The sequence below is a fragment of the Lepisosteus platostomus genome, chromosome 12 (genome assembly GCF_059453375.1).
Source record: "Lepisosteus platostomus isolate fLepPlt1 chromosome 12, fLepPlt1.hap1, whole genome shotgun sequence".
Classification (NCBI taxonomy): Eukaryota; Metazoa; Chordata; class Actinopteri; order Semionotiformes; family Lepisosteidae; genus Lepisosteus; species Lepisosteus platostomus.
Window position 1 is genome coordinate 6695863 of NC_142622.1, and position 22038 is coordinate 6717900.

The following is a 22038-nucleotide window of genomic DNA, read 5'->3' on the forward strand; positions in this document are numbered from 1 at the left end:
CTCATCAAGACAAGATAGAGAAGTAAAATAAAAATGTAAACAGAATGCTTGGGTGTAGAGCAAACATTGTGAGATTTAAATCCAAGGATGCCATTTTAAGCTTTCTGGTGCACCAGTAGGACCTCACTGCGTTCAGGTTTGGTCAGGTTTGGTCACCATACAACAGAAAGATAATAGAGCCTTAGAAAATGTTCTGCGCAGGGTAACAAAAATGATTCTTGGACTGTCATATAATGACAGATTGAAAGAGCTGCATCTCTTCTGTCTAGAGCCAAAAAGAGTGAGACAAGAGTTGACTGAAGTATATAAGATCCATGGAAGTATAGAAAAGGTTAACTCAGGAGTCTATTTCACACTACTAATGAAACAGATTAATCCGTAACTTCAAGGAGATTCATTTAGGACAGAAAATATGAATATGTCATCTTTACAAAAAGATGTTTGGATTTCCAGTCAGGTGGAAATTTCCAGTCCAAATTCTAGGACCATTTAAGAAATAGCTGGAAGAAATTGTATTTTGACTTGGATATTAAGCTATAACAAACAAGCAAGATTAACTGCGTTCATCTTCTGCATCCTTTCTTTTGTTTTTAGGCAAAAACTCTCAAACATTCGTAGGAAATCACTTTCCAGATGTTGAAGATGAATATTATTAAACTGAAATGGATTGAAAATTCAGTTTCCCTGCTTTTCACTATGCTCATGGTGTACTCATCGTCTTGTGTTCAGTGGGGTTAAGTTCAAGAAACATGGAAAGCTGATGAGTCATGTCCATGTTCTTACTGTGTGTTTAGCTTATCATGTCGAAAAAAAACCCACCCTTTTTTTAGTGAAGGCACATAATATAACATTATGACAATGCCTCTTGTACATGGTTTCATCATGAAGTTCAAATATCTAGACATTAAGTGCTACTGTGTTTTACTTCTGTTCTATCAAGTTTTAGTATCTTTTGTTATACTAAGTTATACTAAGAAAAATTAAATTTCATGTCATTTATTATAGTGATGCATAATGTTTTCACCACTGCACTATATTACACGCCAGTGTGGAATTCAGTTGCTCTGTTGCACAACACAGTGGCAATAAAATAAGCACGTGTTTGAAGGATTACATAAGGTGAGGTCATCTCATCCTGTTAGATCTCACAGGTAATAAATATAGATTTGCTAAATCTTCAGTGAAGAGAATAATGTGTTTTTACAATTTATTTGATAAATTACTTTTCAAGAGTGCTTAACACCTTCAAGAAAATCCAGCTGAAGGAAATATCATTAAATCAAGTTGCAAAATGTATGGTCCCAAATATATTAAGTGTTGAGATAACACCCAAAATTATTTACACAATTATATGTCACAAATACAGCAGTTCATAAACAGAATAAGACATATATGAGTAATTAAAATATAGATGGACTTCTTTTCAATAATTAATATACAGTGACTGTATATTAATATACAGTCACTAAATCAGTATATAATTAGATGTGACATATACAGTCAATTCAATCATCAAATTATATATCTTACACCTCATTATTATTTTAACTGAAATTCACTCATATTAGCTCAAAGTCAAGAGAATAATGATGAAATAGGTCGCTTGACCAAGAAATTAAGTTTAGTGGGGATAATTTCCTGAAATTGATAAATTTCTTTCAAAACATACAGAATTGAATATACGTGTGTAACTTACAAAATTATATTAAGTATGTGGAGGGTTGTGTAAAAGTCAACTGCTTTCCTTACCAGGAAAACTAGCTGAACAGTTGTTCCAGGTAAGACTTGCTTCTTGAATTCTTTTACACACTTTTCTAGAGCACACACCCACACATATCTGATCATTTATCAGCTTGCTCTAGTTACTTATTACGTAGTAGTTTTTTTCCAAATAGACAATAGGTCAGTTCCTGTTTTTTACACTTAAACCTCACTGGAGGCAGTTAAAAAAAGATATATATATATACTGTATATTATTTTCTTTGAAAGGCAGGTAGTATAAAACATGTATTGTTGATTAGATTATAAAACATATCATTTAATCACATTATTTTCAACATCACTTGAAAAGTTCACATCGGTTTCAAACACATTGTTCACTTTATAACCTTAACTAAACTAACTAAAACTATTTTAATTCTTTTGTTTTTGTTGGTTTCTTACCAACCAACCAACTTACCAAATCAATCAATTAATCGTAGTACTCTTTATAACAGTTTGCTACAGAGTGCTTCAAGACGTACAGTATATACTGTAGCTGTTGATAACTGTAATTCCTTTAACTTTTAGTATATGGTGATTCACCAGGTATCATTCCTGTTTTTTTTTCATATTTTCTAAGACTATAATATAATTTTTGTGCTGTAAAATAAAGTAAAAATAAACAGAGTTTAACGACAGGAAATTGATTCCAGTTGTCAGATCACATATACGCATACCTTAGCTTTGTGGTGACCAAAGCCAAACGAAATGTTCTACAATAGGACGCACAAATCTGTAAAAATTGAAGAATGGTTGGTCTATAGTTTCCTGATTCATCGTTGTCCTGTTTTTTTATGAATTGGTATTACTGTTGTGAATCTCCTGTCTGTAGGTACAGAGCCTGTGCTTAGCGGCAGATGAAACAGTCTCCTTAAATGTTAGTGAATAACAGCCCTCATGTGCTTAAGTATGAATATGAAAACACCGTTAGGTCCCAATGATTGCCAGCCATTTTAAGCTGCTGGGGATTTCCAGTTAAATCATACAACTGAAAGCAGTGGCTTTCCCATTGGATTGTTGATGATGGCCTAACTCCCAGCTTGCCATTCTTTATGCCAAGCTCTTTTCACCGAAGTTCCCACTGGGCCTACCATGCAGCTGCATTAGGATACTACCCCAACGGGTGGCTACTGTTTTAAATACGTTATTTCTGTAACCCTCACTCCTCAGAAGAGAAGAGCACTTACCAAACACTTTAGCATCAATGCTGACCAGGTGGGGCTGCACATTGGTGGTGGTGGAGGGGAGTCCCTATTACCTGTAAAGCGCTTTGAGTGGAGTGTCCAGAAAAACACTATAAAAGTGTAAGTAATTATTATTATTATTAACCACTGCACCACTGTGCTGTATTAATAGAGGAGAATACAGGTTAAAGATAATACAATTTGCAGAAACAGAGATTTTAGGAATACTTGACTAATGTTTTTTTCAGAACAAAACTTTATGCTTTCAGTATGAGTACCAATGCTTTCAGTATGAGAAACCATAAGTGTTGCACTAACAAGGTGAACAAAATGTAACACTTTACCAATGTGCATAGCTATACATCTAGGCACCTGCAAAAGTAGGGCAATAAAACAACATGCTAAGCAAGGAAAAATGGTAATAATCTCTGTTATGAGTGTGTGCTTTGGAAGCATCTAGTTCCATCGTTAAAGGGACATTTTCAGGCCATGCCTGTCAAATATTCAGTGGTAAGAGAACCATCACCAGGGGAAGTAAATACTGGTGTAATTGTTGTCTCACCCCCTAGATGGCAGTATTAGACCAGAAAAACTGCCTGATGCTTTCTCGTTGCTCCGTGGTAGAATTATAAGCATGTATCCCAGTTAACATTGCTTACTTTGAAAGCAGCATGTACAATATACACGGGACAACTTTTAAAGACAATTCCAAGCTACAGTTTTAAAAGGTACAGTCCCTGACAGGTTTTGCATTTACCCTTTCACTACAAAACCTGCTGTCTTCTGCAATAAAGGCATTAGGCATTCAGAGCTGCTATTTGTATTTCAAAGAGACCTGGCTACAAGGCAAGACAGGAAAGGAAAATGTCCGGGATGTACAAAATAGCCCAAAATTGGCTCACACAGTACTTTTGAGAAGACTCACACAGTTAAACTCAGGCTATTTTAGAGCGTGCAAGTACACAGCCACCACCACACTCATTCAAGGCCCCTCAGGACAATTCCGGATCACCCAGACAGCATCTTGTACCTCCAGCAACCTTATTTACTGTATCTCTTGCAGTAAATGCCCAGCCATCTACATTGGGGAAACAGGAAGGAGACTCGGAGACCGCTTCAGAGAACACGTCAGGGCTGTGAAGATTAAAGATCTCTCCAAGCCCATTGTTTGTCATTTCACCTCTGACGGCCACGACCACTCTAATCTCTCCATCTGTGTTCTCAAAGACGGTTTTCCGAACTCATACATCAGAAAGACCACCGAAACTAAAATTATTCTGCAGTTAGGATCACACATTCTCCCTTCCCTTAACGACAGATTACTGTTCTTTTAAATTTTCTCCATTCATTGGAAGTTTCATTTCACACCTCTCTGCACCCATTCTGACTTCACACCTCTTGATTGGCCTCTCTTTCTGTCCCCTGCTCCCGCCTCTCACTCCTCCTCCCTCCCAACCTTTGTTCTCCCGCTACTTTACCTTTGCCTACTGCCCTGTCTCTCTCACACCTGAAGAAGGCTCCACGGCCGAAACGTTGTGTTCTCTTTCTTCTTTTTTTCAGCATGGAATAAACCTATTACTTGTTCCTTTGCAGCCTACGCATGCTGACGCAGCTACCCACCTAAACAATAATAATTACGAATGGAGTTGTTCCAGATATGTTTCACTTTTATTTGTCATCCATGTATACATTCATTTGATCTCTTTTTAATTGACTGTGCACATCCTTTCGGAAATACCCGTAGGAACCTAAAATTAGAGCAATTGAAATGCAAGACCTATGACGCACAGATTTCAGTAAATGCAAACGTAAGGCGCAAAGAAGCCTTTAAAATACTTTATAATTTTACAACAATGTCAAACAATGTCAGAACCTTTCAGAAATAAGCAAAATGTGCAACCACGTCGTTTTTTTTTTAATTTTGTTTCATTGTGGACATATTAATGGACACCAAAGGCTGCACTAATGTGTAAATTTGGAGTCGTTTTGTTTTCGGGGAGGGAAAAACTTCATTTACATGACTGCATTATCTGCTTACATCGACTATAGTATTATCAGAATAGTCAATTACACTTCCGGTCTTGTGATGCTCTTCAGAGGAAACTTGATTGAAGGATTACAAACCTGGCCAGTTGTGACTGCAGTATGTGTGTGTGTGTGAGTTGGGTTAGGAAAGCGGCTTTGGAAGAGTGAGGGTAGCATCGATATGTTTGTAACTGCACAGACCATGCACCTTTAAAGAGCGATGTAGAATTAGGGCATACTACGTAGCTATTTCACCCGTTGGCAACATACACATTTTCCTCCTGTATTTTGTTCTGTTTCGAGCATTTACTGATATTACACAAGTGATGCATGTGATTACTAGTTAACCAGAGACAATCTTGAGAACGAAACCCTTCCCCTTTTGTTATTTGCTGTTTCGCAAAGCCGATCTCATGACCAGGTCTCCTCTCGCAAGCGAGCCTTGTGCATTTCATGCTTGTTATAGCAACAGATCTGCGGCGGTGGAACAGGCTGAGGCAGAGCTGTGGTGCATGGGAACGGACCGACTGGCAGTGTATCTGTCTGAACTGAACAGTCGCATGTTTCCTGAATTCTGCGTTTGAAGAAGACGCCGGCGCAAACTAGAGATGGCATCTTTGAGCCTGGGACTCAATTTATCTCGGAAGAAGGGCGCATCTAGGAATGGAGCAGTGGAAAGGAAGAATCTCATTACAGTCTGCAGGTACAACATAATGCTTTGCAGTTGGCTTAACTATAAGGGCTGTTGGAAGTGTTGTTTATGCAGTCAGTATAGGGCCAGTAGTATAGGAGTGTATACAGTAACATAATATACTGTATTGTTTGTGGGCTGCCGTGTTTGTCACGTAACAATATTCAAGTCAGCTTATTCTTTAACAATGGATACAGTTAGCGCATACAATACAGTACAGTACTGTACGTGTGTATCACCTTAAAAACGCCCTGAACTCAGTTTAAGTGCACCGTAAGGTCACAACGCGTGACATACAACGCAGTTATTAAAGAATATATCATAAATGTCAAGGCAGAATTTACAGTTCTCCTTTTTAGTTTTGGTGTCAATTGATGATTCCATCATATCACACATACTGTAAGTCTAAGAGCGGTATGTTGTTTGTCTTAAATGCACGTGTTAAATACTGTCAAAATGAAGTCGATTGTGTGCTAATTGTACTGTAATCCAATAAGATCATTCAGTTTGTTTTGCACAGTTGTAGTGAATTGTGCAGTCAGTTTATATTTAAGTATCTTGGCACCTGCCACAGTGGCATTCAAATTATTACAAATTATAGTAAGTCATCACAATCAATCAGTTACAGAAACAAACAAAAACAAGCCAGACCACTGTATTGATTCCTTTCTGGTGGAGATAATGGTTTTGGTTTTCTTACATCTTAATCGGAAGCCAAAGAAATACCGAGGAATTTAAATGCTGGTAAACGTATTTACAGCCTGGGACTTCCAGAAAGTAACATGTACTTTTGGTATATTTGTTTCATGGTATATAGGAAATAGTATATCTGTTTTTACATTTAATGGAGAAATTGAAAAGGTCAAATCTGCAGACCGCTGAAGAGTGAAATTAAATGTTTCTTTAAATTATTTATGAAATGCTGAATGCCTGTTTTCCTTACATTTTTTATGATTTCACAAAAACTGTAGGATAGGCAATACTGTATTACCAACATGCAGCTTCATTCCTAAATTTAAAATAAAATTTAAAACAATTCTTGAGGAGAAAAACTGGGAAATCCCATTGTGAGGTTTCTGGAGCACCTGAAGAGATCTCACACAAACATGAGCAGAACCTGAAAATCCCACACAGGGGACATCTGAGTCTAGAATCAAGCTCAAGGCCAGCCTTGGCCACCTCCAATATAATAAATTGTCCCAAATAACTCGGTTTCCCTTGTGTTTACTTTTAATTTTATTTTCATTTTGTAATACCGGCAGACTTTATATACAAATATCAGTCACGATAGATATATCATATATCATTACATATATCAACAGTATAGGAATAAGGGTCAGTGATTTTATAGTTATAAAATATTAGTAGTAGTTGTAGTAGAAATTGTATCAATATTCATTACACATTTCAAAGCCATGCCTTTTAGATTGTGGAGACATTCATTTTTATCACCTAAACATTGATTAAAAACAAAGCCACATTTACAGGATTCTTTGAGAGTCCAAGAATTTAGCAGGATTCATTTTCATGTTTTTCTGGTGGAGAGTAAAAGATAGATAGATCGATCGATACTTTATTAATCCTGTGAGGGAAATTGCAGTGCAACAGCAGCCTGGCACAGTAAACACAGCACAGTGTAACGAAATGATACAATAATACAACAATACAAGTTGTATTACAATAGTATACTGAATTGCACACAGTACAGAAGATACCAAAAACAGTTTAGTTCTAGCAGCCTGGCATGTACATTAATTGCTGAAGTAGCAAGGTGCATTCACATACGTACTGTAGCAAGATCAGTATCTCAACACAGTAATTCTGAAATGCTGAAGCTCTATTTATCTTTCCTTTTCTCACTGTATGTTTATTTTCCCCCCCAAATGCTGAGGCTCTTTATAGAGAAGAGAAGCAATTTAGTTTGGTCTATGTTAGTGTTATTGTCAGCTGTTTGTTGAAGAAAAAAAATCTGTCGTAGTTATATAACGTATATCATAGTGTTGTACATATAATTATATCCGCTGGTTTAAAAGGGGATGTTTCATGTCCTTGGTGTTTTCCATTTACTGCTCTTGTTTCACTAACATGCTTCTGTTTTGATTATGCTAGTTAATGAAACTGCCTTACAAAAGGCTCAACATGGGTAATCTTTAAGTGGGATGTGTAGCATCAGGAAAAGCTATGAAGAAATATTCAGAGTAAAATAATAATAAGGGGACAGAAAGGAAGATTTTTACAGCATTGGTATAGAAGAGGAAGGAGTGGCCACGAGGAGAGAGATGTAGAAATGGAAAAGAAGAGGTACAAATAGTGTTCCCTGAGAAAACCTGTGGTGAATGAAGAGAGGTAGAGAAGAGACAGAGAAGCCTCAAAAACCTCAAAGACATGATGTGATACATACAGAAGGAAGAGATCCAGGCAAAGGCAGTACTAGAAAATCCAAGGTCTGAGAGCAGAGAAGCATAGACGTTCATCAGTGGTGTTGAAAACCTCTGAAAAGTGAAGAACAGTTAAAGTAAAGGAGCTTGAAACAGCACGGGCATTAAGCAGATTATTGTCAACAGAGTATGACAGCTTCCGTGGAATGTAAGAGGGTGAATGTATTAGGTTGTTCATAAGTGTTTAGTGAAAAAGTGAAAGCAAATCTGACATCTACTGTATTTCAAGAGCTTTAGAAAGGAAAGGAAGTAGAGACAGGAGGTAGTGTAATCAAATGAAGGTTTTTAAATGTGGCAATTATGGAAGCCTTTTTGAAAGTCCTAGGAGGAATAACTAGTAAGGTCCCCAGAGTTAAGGAGGATAGGAGGAATGAAAGGGAGTTAAGTATGAACAGTTATTTGGAATGGCTAGAGAAGGGGTCTAGCTTTAGTGTAGGATATTTGCGATGGAGGAACGAGGAGCGAACGTCTTGAGCCAAGCAAAGGGCTGAAAGAAGAGAGGGAAGGCAAAGGGACATGGAGCAAGAGGATCGTTGGAGAAGGAATCTGGCCACTGAGATATAGACAGGGAGTAGCAGGGAAGAGCTTTGGAATTGAAGGAGGCAAAGTTGGCTGCTGAAGCAGAAATGGAGGAAGACTGTTTAGGTTAAGTTAAACAAAAGGCAGCAGGGGCTCTCAGAGGAAGACTGAATTCTAACTGGAAACAGAGCTTTTTGGCCTACATGAGAAAAACAAGAGAGGTTTACGCTATTGGAATAAAACCAGTGAGGGCTTTGATTTTCTCCATTTTGCTGAGGTACTGATGCTCTGTGGCTTTAATTAGTTTATTAAAATTAAATTACGTAAAAAATGGCTTTCAGAGATAGGGGCTGAATGTTTCTGATGATATAACACTATTGTGCTGTCCATACTTTATTAAGTCTTCATCTTGAGCCGCTTGAATTAAAAAAACCTGTATGAGTACAAACAGAGAGTGGTTTCTTGAGTTTCCAGATCCAGTCATTGGCTAATACTTTCTCAACACAAAAGGCAGAAATGTCTGTAGATACTTACACGACTGTAGCAGAACGGTTCTAGGCTTGTCCCATATTTTGGAGAGGCTAACAATCTTGTTATAATTGTTAAACTGACTATAATTTTCAAGGCTTTTGATTGTGTTATATTTTCAAATTGCATTTTGAGCAGTAGCCAAAATGGGTTATAGACTTTGAATAATTTAAAGCTGATTGATATACACATTTGCTTACGCTGAAATTTCATAATGAAAAATTGTTTTCATCCAGCTGTGATGAATTTCCAGTGTTAAATTACCCAAAGAAAGTTTCCTTTTCACTTTTTGTTGGCAAGAATAATTTTTTAATCTTCACTAATCTGGTTCAATTATTTTTTTTGTACTTTAAGGAGCTTTTGCTTCCCAAGAATTGGTGTTTAGTTTTAATTAGGAATGCCTGAGTTTTACATTCCCACAATGAAAATGTTTCTAAAACAATTTCACTGCAAGAACTTCCAAAAACAAGAAATATAAATGTCACTATTTTTGTATGCCTAGATATGATACTGTATATAAAACATGATACAAGGTTAGATACTGTATATGTCGAATGTAGTGCTAATGCAGTTTATAAGTTGTAAAGGCATGGAAACTTTTCAGACACTTCAGATGGGGAGGTTAAAAAGAAAAAATAATAATTACAAGATTTTAATCAAAGGCAATGTCAGACCTTGGATGTTTTTGACTGAATACATATTTTTTTATTTATGGATTCTGATTTGTAACTTCAGATCACTGAGCAAAACCACAAAAAAGTTGCAACAGTGAACCAGAACTGTGCATTCTTTTATTTCCATGTTGTTGACTCAATGAGATAATGATATGGGTAATGATGATGATGCAGTGACTATTTAAAAAGTCTTCCTTTAGCTGTTGGACACGGAAGCAGGAGTTTGCTTCGATTTTGTAAGTATACTGTCAAAAGAGTATGAACAATATGAGCCATACACCTCAAACCTAAATATGTTACAGGACAACATAATGTTAATACAAGGTCTTACACCGTTTAATACCTTGCCTATTAACCTTCACCAAGATCCAGATAAATAGACTCCCATGCTGTGCTGTAAGTCTTAAAAGCCTTTGATCGCACTGTAATCCTGTTAATGTCATGTGCCTTTAAAAAGTCCCGGTCTTCAGTGAAATCAAAAAGATATAACACATTCACTTATGATAACACCAGACCAAAACCTCATTAACTTTAATAGGAAAGAGGATTCATACATTAGCTGCATCTTCACCGCAACACATTTGGTTTGATCAAATCTGTACGTGTTCTTTTAAAATATTTGTTTTTTCAGCCAAAAGACTAGGTTTGTATTTCTGAATTACAGGCATTAAATACTTTAATGCAGATTTAGGTTCAGCTGCGCAGTGTAACACAATAAACAGATAATTAAAATGACAAAAGGAATAAGGTGAGAATATGCTGAAAAACAATGAGTATCAAATAATTTTAATATTATTACTGAGTATGCCCTGAATGTTCAATGAGATGAGGTTGCTCCCAGATTGATGGCCTTGTTCCTCATGGGCCCTCTGCATAAAATGAAGATGTGACAAAATACTGTTAACATACTTCTGAAAGTAACATGTTCAGTGAAATATTTCTTTGATGTTTTTAATATTGGTGAGAGACATTATTCATTAATGCAGATAGTGTAGAGGTAGTGTAATTTGAAATAGCATTCTTATTTGTAAGATAAACATTCAAATTGGTGTGTGGGTGACTGTAGGTCAGTATATACAGTAGGCTTTCTTCCCATTTATTATTCTTACAGAGAAGCACTGTATGTTCAGAAAACCATTACGAGGCAGATGCAAATGGTTTTCAATCAAGCAGAACAGCTGAAGAGCTGTAGAAAAAGGAATATTCTTCCACTGCAAAATTGCTGATGAGAAAAGATGTAAACATTTTCTTGAATGTGTTAGTTTCTTTATACCAACACATTGTGACTGAATTTGTATTTAATTTGTGCCCTGAGCATCTTATTACTGAAAGAGCAATTTCTGAAGAAATGCAGATGTTGTGATAAATCTTACACGCACATGAGAATAAATTCAGGTCTGAGTTTGCCAATCTTCCACGTACAGTAGCTTATAGTGATAGAGTTTCAATATTCACAGCATACAATGAGACTGAAAACAGGTCCTGCACTGGTTAAGAGTTTATTTTCAATGAGAGGCAGGTCTTCTCTCTAACTTTACACTGTCATTTGTAGTAGGAATTACTTGTCTCTACAAGTATTACAAGCATTCAAATGTTGCTGACCTTTGTTTAGCAGAAAATGCCACTCACATAAATTATTTAAAAAGTAACCTGTTACCATGGAAGCTGTGAAGAGCATCTTTTAAGACTTGCATAATTATATGAGCACAGACTGAATTAAGTATATTTTTCCCTATACTACTCTAATATTGAAGTAGTCTTCACTCTCTGCAGTTTATGTACAGCATATAGGCACAAGTTTTCATCTTTTGAAACTGCTTTCTTAAAAAAAAGCTTTTCTGAAGGCATTATATAAAATGAGGTTTCTAATTATTTGATAGCATGTGCATTAAAATAAACACTTTTTTATTGTTTAACATGCTCTAGACAAAAAGTGCTTACTATGTTATGTACTCAACCCTTCAGGTGTCTTGATTGTTTTCTTAGGAGGCTCTGGTCCTTTGGTGTGTGTGGAACACTGCTACACATGTTTTATGAATCAGTGGTGGCAGTGGCCATCTTGTACACTGTTGTGTGCTGGGGCAGCAGCATCATGGCAAGAGATGTAAATAGACTCAATAAACTCATCAAGAAGGCTGGCTCTGTGTTGGGGCTGAGCCTTGACCCCTTGGAGGTGGTGGCGGAAAGGAGAATGCTGACCAAGCTCACAGCCATCCTGAACAACGCCTCTCATCTGCTTTATGGGACTGTTATTAGACAGCGGAGCACTTTTAGTAACAGACTGCTCCAGCTACAGTGTTCAAGGGAACGTTTCCGCAGGTCCTTCCTCCTGGCGGCTGTCAGGGTGTATGACACTGCCCTAGGCCAGGACTGCTAGCCCTTCATCTGCTCATCTATGGACAGCATGTTGCACTCTTGTACTTTTTGGACACTGCATTAATATACTGTTTATACTGTGGTACTTTCAATCTTTATATACCTATGCGCATTTTGCACATATTTTATTGTTTTACAGTGACTATTAGCATATTTTGCACACACCTACCTATTTTATTTTGTATTGCTGTACTTATTTTAATTTTAGTCTATTCTGATGTCTGTCTTGCTTGTCTTGGGCTGGGCTGCTGTAAATGCCTCAATTTCCCTTCGGGATCAATAAAGCCTTATCTATCTTCTCCCCTTCTCTGGGCACTAAGAAGAACGAGAGGGTCAAGAATTTGAAGATTCCCTTGAGTGAGCGCTGTCATCTATAACAAATACCACAGTTCATCCTAAATTCATACTTCTTAGTTTTCAGTGCAGTTATAAATCCCAGATCCTTTATGCACGGCCATTTGAACATCACAGGGATTGAAAGACTAGTGGTGGAAGCTTTGAATGTGGCAGTGTTCTCTCAAAAAAGGAAAGCAAGACTGTCATGTTTCAGATGGAAGAACCATTGTAACTGAAGAAAAGGATTGTGCAGTAGCCGCACATTCTGTGCGATGCAAGCTCATAACTGACCCGTTAACCCGATCTCTTGCTTTTCAAAGATGAAGAAACAGATGCTACCTGCTACAGTATGTACTGTACGATAAAGCAAAGTAAAAAAATAAGTAGGCTTATTAGTTTTAAAACCTGTATAAAGACAACAACAAAGGATGCTCTAATATTTTTTATGTTAAAAAAGACAGAATTAAACATTTGTGAGACTAATGAGAACAGATCAGTTTACACCTGATATTGATTTAGAACATTAATTAAATTGTACACGTTCTGTGCATACTGTATAAGACTGGACCATCTGGAGTTTGGTATATTTTTGTATAAGGTGCTTCAGAATTTAAGCCCTGTCCCTCACTGTCCTGGTTTCTTTGAACTAGTTTGAAGCAGAACATCCCATTCTCGGGGTAATGTCTCTCGCAAACTGGCTGTCTTCATAGTAAGCAATCTTCATCACTGAAGCAGTAAATAGTTGGATCTTCTGCTGTGCTTGAATTAATTAACACCATGGCTTTTGAATTGCTTCTCATACAGTGTTTTATATTATTATCCAGAGGAGTAATATTACTTGAGCAATTAAAAAATCCATCTGCTTACAATTTAAAATGTAAATAAAATTATGTATAAGCTTAGCTACTAATGTGATGTTTGCTTTCATTGTATATCAGTATAGATGGTATTGGAACACTGGGTTTACATGATCAGAAAAGATTTTCCAGATTTGTACTGTTCTGTTATTCATTAATACTGGCGAAGGTGGAAGGCTGAAATTTCTATGGGTAATATTTTGCTTAGATTTATTAACAGGTTACCCACTGTGTACAAACTCAAAACTCCTTTTTCTTCAGTGTTTCAGTGTACTCTCATCCTGGAATCCTTAAGTCTCTAAATTATTAGCAGACAAAGAGCTGGTGGTTTGGTTCAATTGGCCAAAGTAAGAAAATATTTTTTTATCTTTGTTTGCCTAATGCTTTGTCCAAAATCACTAACATATATACAGCTGGCAACATTACTGAAGCAGTTTGTACAAATTACTTTGCCCAAGGGCACAAGCAGTGTCCTGCCCAAGATTTGAACTTGCATCTTAGTTATGAGTCCAGAACCTGAACCACTACACTACTGCAAATGTATTTTTTCCATTAGGCTACAGAGCATGGAGAAAAAACAAAAACAAGTTGACTGTTGAAGCCTTAAAATCTGGATTTGTGCCATTCTGTTTTTTGCCAGCGGTGATACATGAATGATCTCTGCGTTTCAAAAACTTGCACTGGATATCGTAGCCCAGGGAGTCAGAAATCATTGTCTTTCAAGTTACATGTTTTTTTTTAAGGAATATAATTAAGTGGCAGTGCAAAACAAAAAAGAAATACTGTTTATGTACAGTATGTCACTGTCTGTCCTTGCCATAGGTTTTAATGTTTTTTGCACTGTTTTTGGTATTTTTTTTCTTTTCCCAGAAAGGAATACCACTGTACATAGCGTACTTTTCCAATATATTTACTTTAGTTAGAGTAAAAAATGGGCTGGTGTAGTGCTTTTTGTACATCCATACAAAACCCTCGAAATAATGGGCAAGCAGATCCATTTTTCGGATTTAGAATAAAAGAAGCAATTGCCAGTATATTACTATATTACTCTGACACCTAAGTCCATATCATTGCTACGGAACCAGCAATTTAGTTTGATATAGAAAATTCTTCTTTCACTCATCTGGCTTCTGATAGCACTACTGGCACATGCTATTTGGATTACCTCTTTACAAGTCATTACCTGCAGTTTTCACAGTTCTTTTCCTTTTTGGAGAAACCTTCATTGACCATTTCACAGTAATATTTGAGATTTCTTCTCCAAAGCATTCCTTCCCAACAGAAAACAGGCTGTAATTCTGTGCTCAGAAAGGACTAAATGTATGTTTAGTGAAATTCCATGCCCCCTGTCCAGAAAGCACTTAGCTAATACAATCCTTACCATTCTCTGTATTCAAATTCTCCAACACAGATACTGAAGTAAACACATGATTTACACTAGCAGGTCATCTGAGATATATTTTAGAAGAATGCTAGATCAGTATGCATTGGCTTTTGATAAGAACCATCAGTTTTTCTCTCACTGCTCATAGACTCTTCACCACTGGTGCTGTAATTTTACGTATCACAGTTGGAATGTGTTGCTCAGAAATGTCTGTCACTCTGATATGAAAAGACGAATGACCACTCTGAGATGGAAACTTATAATAAAACATGACTGCAGTAAAAATGTACCTAAAATATATTTTTACCCATTTTTGCATTTCTCATTTTGCTTAAGTTTACTTAAAGCAAATGATTTCTTTGCAGACCAAAACAGAACATTCTAAAACTTTGAAGCATCAGCTGTAGGCACATCTAATGCTTTATGTTAAATCTATCCTCTATCCTCAGAGCAGAATCTTAATCGTCTTCTCACACTGAACTATTATTGCTTCTTTTGTACCCTAACACGTTAAAGGTTTAGTGTGTTTTGTTTCTTTATGCTTTTCTTGAATAAAATGTATGTTTTGTAGGCCTTTCCTTTGTCATTCACTTTGTCGCTACAGACTTTCAAGATTTCCATCTGTGTTCTGGTGTTAATTAACAAGAGAGAAAGATGAACTCATAGAAACATTGATAATGGAGTAATTGAATGGCAGCATTTTATTTTCTTTTTTTACATTGTTATTAAATCTAGTCTTTAAAGAATGTAGTTACTTCTTAACTTTCCAGTAGCCATTGTGGTTTGACATACTCCAGATAAAAGAAATGGCCTCTGGGATTTGTTAGATTAAGTTCTGCGATTTTTACTTTTTTAAAATTGCAGTGCTCCTATCACTCTTACTAAAATATCTTGGAAAGATATATTCATATAATATATAAATAACATATTCCTATATAAAAAACATATATTGTATAAAAAGAACAACTGTGAAAATCAAGAATTATAATGTTTTAATGTTTTTTGACAACAAGGTCAATCTTCTGCGTTTTTGTTTTCTTAATTCACTGATAATAGAAGTGAGAATCAGAAAATATAAGAAATCTGCATCTGGATAATGTAACATGTGGTATCTCACAGGGCTCCATTCTAGGCCCTTTGTTGTTTTCTGTGTACAGTAGATACTTACACTTGGTAGGATTATTGGTAGATACAGTTCAAGTAGGTAGCTGCGTCAGCATGCGTAGGCTGCAATGGAAAAGAGAAGAAAAGAAACATGACATTTCAGCTGTGGAGACCCCTGTGGATCCATCACACCTGAAGAAGGCTCCACACCTGAAACATTGTGTTTCCTTTCTTCTCTTTTCAGCATGGAATAAACCTTTACTTGTTCCACATTGGTGGATAAGGCATGGACTTTCACAGCAGGGCAGGTGATGTAAAGTTCTACTCAAATGTCTTTCTTTCTTTCTGATTATTAGAACCTGTATATCTCACGTTTACAATTAAATCAGTATAAAAAGAAAGTTATGGTACAGTATATTTGTAGGTTCTCAGTAATTCTCAGAAAGAGTGGAAAACATGGGAGAAATGAAGGGTGGTTTGTCATTCTGAACTATGCTTTTAATCATACAAACAAAACACTAAAATGTCAGTAATCTCTGAAACATAAGGTAATTTCTTTCATTTTCTGATGTTGAGAAAATAATAGCTTTTTTTACATCTGGATTAGACTATGGCAATGAATTGTTTTCTGACCGCTGTGTTGAATCACTGCATTTAAGGATCCATTTTAAAATTATATTATACTTATATTTAAAGCACTTAATGGTCTGGCATTTAATTATGTAACCAAATGGTCACTATCCGTCAGCCGGTAAGATCTGCTGATATTGGCTAGTGTTGTACTTCAAGGAGGAATCGCAAAAGGCAAAGAGAAGCTACAGTACTTCTTGTTATAACGTCCCTAGATTATGACGCACTTTACCCTATTTAATTAGGGACTTACTCCAGTCCAAGGTGGAACTGTGAAATCTTGAACTGAAAATGTGTTTTTTGGAATGTAGATGTTGTTTTAATGCATTTTTAGTCTGGATTTTTTTTTCCTGTACGCTAGCTGAGGAAAAGGCTAAAAACAAGTTACAATGGGTCTCATAAGACGATTTACAAAACAGAGGAGCCATTTGATCTAGCCCATTTAGTAGTTAGTAAGTAACGGATAAAGGGATCACATCCAGCTGTTTCTTGAAGGAGCCAAAGTACTGTCTTCAAACCATGGCTGTTTCCCAACTCTCAAAACCCTTTGGGTAATGAAGTGGCTCCTGTTCTCAGTTTAAAAAAAACATTTTCAAATAAGAGTCAAGTTCATAAGTGTTTCTGGTGGCTTATTTGCAAATGTGTGTATTCTGTTTTCTGAAATATAGTATTTTCTCATTTTTGTTTGATTACAGTGAGGATCTGCGCATTTTCTACACACAATTTCCTAAAGCTAACTACTATATATAAATAGAAATTACTTCAAGGCAAGATTCCATTTGCTTTCAGAAATGTAAACTGCGTTATTTTGTGATGAAAATTAGAATTTGTACACCGGTGTTATATCAGAGAGAAGGTAGTGGTGGAAGCTTAAACAATGTGGAACCTTCCTTGTAAGTGAGGCTTATGCTTCAGCAGTCTTCAGCCCACTCCTCTACTGTCACTTGCACTGCACACAGCTCTACCTGCCAGGGCTCCTGATGGCATCTTCTCTCCCCTTTGCTAGATGGCAAGCCATTCACTGTGCTCCGCAAAATACAAGTCATTCCTTACGTTAATGGATCTTGGCTTTGGCATCTTTCGTTTTGTTTCCTAGAGACCAAAACAGTTTCTGCTTTTTGCTGATGGACCAATTGAACCAGATTGAATATTCCAAACCCAGTCTAGGCTTGCAAAAAATATGCTTTATCCTAACAGTAGCAAATGTTAATCGAACAGTTCTTTCAATGGAAAAAAAATGAGAACGTCAATATACATCACAGCTATGTCCCTTTAAAGCTTCTTGATTTTTCCCCCTCATTTTAATTAATGGAGCTGCACTTACATAAGGGCAGGTGTGTTTCCAGGCCTACATCATTTGAATAACACTGTTTAATACAAAAATCTTGAGTTGGTGATTGTAAGAGTTTACTTTAGTAGGATCATTTAAGGATGATCTCTGTAATGCCTGGATTCAAAATTGGATTTTTTTTTCAGTTCCAGAGGGCAGAGCACCACCTATTGGTCCACCAACGCCACTGACAGTTGCCAACTGGTTTTCCTTACAAGTGTCCCATGATCAGGCTACAGGGTCATAATGCTGCATATACAGTATATTATACACCTGAAGAAGGCTCCACAGCCGAAACGTTATTTCCTTTCTTTTCAGCATGGAATAAACCCATTACCTTTACAGTATATTATATATAGTCCACTATAACAGACATAATCTCCCTTGCTTTTAACTGAGCGTTTGATCATTTCTAAGAATGAGAATGATTTAAACTACACGACACTATCATTCAACAAGAGCTCAAAAAGTCACAAGGATCCTCAAGAGTGCAACAAAGACAGCAGGAGAAGATACATGTATCAAAAACCTGAGAACCCAAGCTTTTTTATCTACTCTGAGAGGTAGTCTTGATTGACCGTTATTTATAAGTCAGCGCATTGATACTTCTTTATCACACGGTGAAAAGTCAAAATTCCTTCCGGGGTGTGCATATATCGGAGAAAAAAGCACGGCTTCGCAAGTGTCTCAGCCAATCAGATTTCAGGACCGGAACTATCCCTTTTATAAACATGCAGATATACTGTTCCTACAGTACATACTTTCATGGATTTGACAACTTCTCCTTGCCGAGAGATCTATAGCTTCTCCAGATTGTGTGACCTGACACAAGTTTTTTTTTTAATATCTCGGTGAACTTTATATTTAATCCATCTGTTCTTCAGTTCCAATTATGACCCCAGGACCATCTGTCAATCCACACGTTTTTTGTTTGTCCAGACCCAGAGAGTGCAAACCCGCCTTGCCTCTTACTGTTTCTTTATGAAATGCTATTTTTTATCTTGAATTTTACTGTTTCTTTCAGCATTCTTGTTCCTGAGCAGTTTATTTCATTTTTTGATGTGAAAAATCCTCGCTTATTCGCTCTGTGAAGGTTGTGCTGAACTTCATAGACCCAGATTTAATAAATGACAGATAAATGTGATTAATGTAACGTCAGAATATTTTGAAATAACATCCTTTACGAAATATATCTTCATGTGTCATACAGTACCTGTAAGCAAACCCCAATTTTCAAATCCCTGTGGTACAGATTTACAGTTTGTTTTACATTTACAGTCTCTGGTGATTGTTTAGTTACAATTTCAAAAGCCATTGTGACCGTGGCTTGTGTTTGTTTGTGTGGGGTTTCCTCCCACAGGCCAAAGACATGCCAGTAGCTTACTTGGCTTCCATAGTAAATGGCCCTGGAGTGAGTGTGCTCTCTTCGATGGGCTGGTGTTCAGTCCAGGGTGTATCCCATCTTACGTCCATTACTTGCCAAGTTAGGCTCGGACTCCCCTCCAAACCTCTGTACTGGATTAAAAAATGGATGTCTGAATCTTGCTACAGACCTTGCGGAGGAGAGACAGCATTGTTCACAGAGGAACTCACGGTGTGTGTAGGCCAAGAAGCCTTGCTCTTTGTTCTTGATAGTTGGTCATAAAGGAAAATTGGTTTTGCTCAAGAACTGTGGATTGATGAAAGTGGTACAAGGCCAAGCAGTGCCTTCTGTGCTTATACTGGAGCTCAGGGTGGAGGGAGTTTTATTGTGAAACTTCGACTTGAGTGCCTTGTTAAGAGGATCATCTCAAAGCTCTTCAGTTTTCCCATTAAGATCATTGTCTTTAATTACTAGTCCTTGAAATGGATTTCACAACAAATTGTAACATCTATTATAATGAATATAATAAGTACACTATTCAGCTTTAGGGTTCAAAACATACTAAATAGGGATCTGGCCATTACCTTTAACTTCAGGTGCTGAGAAGTCATTCTGCTGCCTGGAGTGGGGTTATCTGTGGGTGGTTTTGGAACAGTTTGGCCTGTGAGTCTGTGAGTTCATTGTAATTTGAATACTATACACCAATCCAACTGCTTCTGTGTTAGCGACCTGTCTAGGTCTTTTGCTTTCCACAGAGATATCTGACAGGGCTGCTCACTTTCTCCACCTCACTTTAATGTTTCAACTGAGCCTCTGGCCTGGGTTTAGATAAGGACACCTTTCCTTTCACCTTGACACTGGAACAAAATCTGAAAATTCCATATTCCGATTTTCAGAAAGATGTTATAGTTTATGGAAAGAACAATGTCTGAATATCAAAATAAGATGGCATTGTCATACCCCTGTTTCTCATACTTTTTTCTTTTCAAGAACCAGCCTGATATAATTTCAAGGCTTATCAAGCAAAGGCTTTTATTCGAGTGGTTTGTTTAGTGAGAATGATCTCATCAGTTTCCAGGCTCCTTTTTTTCTTGTATATTAGATCAAATCTGCTCTGTGTACATATAGAAAACAGTGCCCTCTGTACATCTGATGAGAAATCGGCTCACTTCTCACATTTCCTTAAACAGTACGATATCTGCCATTTATAATAATTTCTAAGATTGTTCCGGAAAAAAAACTCCTTAGCGTGTTAACGATGTGAGATTATAGCCTTCATATGTCTACCAGCTACTGCCTACTACTAGCATGGTAAACTGATGCTTTTTTTTCTGAAAAACACTTAGTATTGTAGCAGTTATACCCCTACCCAGAATCCACAAAGATGGAGTGGTTTGTAATTTTTCAAAGATTGCACAATGGGTGTTAAAATAAAGATGCTTTCTTCTGTTTGTTTTAGGCTGACACCCCACATGTCTTCTGCATTGACCCCAGGATTATTAATTAACAGGGTGGACTCCCATGTATGGGTAGGCAGTTAGAGAAAGACTCTAGACAGTGTAACCAATACACACCCCTGTCAGTGCTTACAATTCTCTGTAGTTCTGTCTTGTGCCGAGAGCTAAGTAGCAGTGCTATCTGTTAAACTCCGATAGCCCCCTCTGGAATATGCTGTTTCTTTCCAGTGTGTTTTTGACTTGTCTTCTTTTTACAGATTCTCCGTAAAGACTCTCATCGACCGATCCTGTTTTGATACAATCGATGACTCTTCATCTGAATTTGTCAATTTTGTCTCTATACTGGAACAAATTCTCAGCCACCGTCTGAAAGGTAAGGACACCTTAATTAGATGGGAGGTTTAGATCAGAGTGGTTAATCTGGAAGCATGTCAGAGATTACAGTCTGCTGCATTTAATTTTTGTGCTTTCCAAACATGCTGTAGTTCATCTTGGGTGAATTTAAAAAGCTAAGTTAATCTTAGCTTTATCATTTAGATGTAGAGATGACTGATGATGTAGAGATTCTTGATGACGGCCTAGAAGTAAGTAGGCTGGCATCCTGCTCAGGTGAATGCTGACTGAGTGGTTTCTAGACTATAAGGATCTGACCACATGCGTTGCTATCATTACTGAAATAATCTGTCACCAAAGATGAAGGACAAGATCCCTGGATTTAGGATTACAAAGTAGCTCTGTGCTAGTAATTGCTCAGTATGTTTGTCATAAGCCTTCTTTCTTATTTTATATGTTCTCTTTAAGATTCTCTTTATTGTAGCTTGTGAGATGTTAATAGACAGGTTGGAAATACAAAGGCTGCTGAAAGAAAATACCTGTCCATCCATGTGTTCTGTAAGCACTTCATCCAATTACAGGGCACAGAGAGACCTACAGTATGTTACTCTCAAAGCTACAGTATACAAAAGCAATAAACAAAGCATCAGTCATTTGCTATTTAAAGACAGAGAAACAGAGAGACAAAGAGGACTCACAGCAGGGCCTATTTTCCCACAAGCCAATTAACCTCCTGTACCACAAGGGCCTTGGACAGAGGAAGGAAACTTGAGCAATATCTATCCATATAAACTGAAAGTCCCTATTGGGCCGTGTATTTCGCCACTATTCGCAAGCGTCTTGAAACTCCTGGGTTCTTTCTTGAGTGCTGGGCGGAGCAGTGGCTCTGTGGCTCAGGATCTGTGCCTGTGGCTGGAAGGCTGCCAGTTCGTATCCCGCAGCCGGTAGAGGAATCCTACTCCATTGGGGCCCTGAGCAAGGCCCTTCACCCCAACTGGTCCAGGGGTGCTGTACAATGACTGACCCTGCGCTCTGACCCCAAGCTTCT

At 37.2% G+C, this 22038-nt stretch overlaps 1 protein-coding gene across 3 annotated transcripts in view; it reads left to right on the forward strand.

Annotated features, from left to right (window-relative positions):
• The first annotated feature begins 5011 nt into the window (after positions 1–5011).
• rundc3b (RUN domain containing 3b) overlaps positions 5012–22038 on the forward strand; it is a 41762-nt gene continuing 24735 nt past the window's right edge. For 2 of the 3 annotated variants that reach the window (XR_015925617.1, XM_088600629.1), the window contains exons 1-2: positions 5012–5673; positions 20915–21030. Coding sequence is in view for 2 of the 3 variants with exons in the window: in XM_088600629.1 (XP_088456755.1) it covers positions 5579–5673; positions 20915–21030 (211 nt within the window). In the remaining variant the exon portion in view is untranslated. The remainder of the gene's footprint in view (positions 5674–20914; positions 21031–22038) is intronic. The other variant, XM_088600630.1, reaches the window with a different exon arrangement.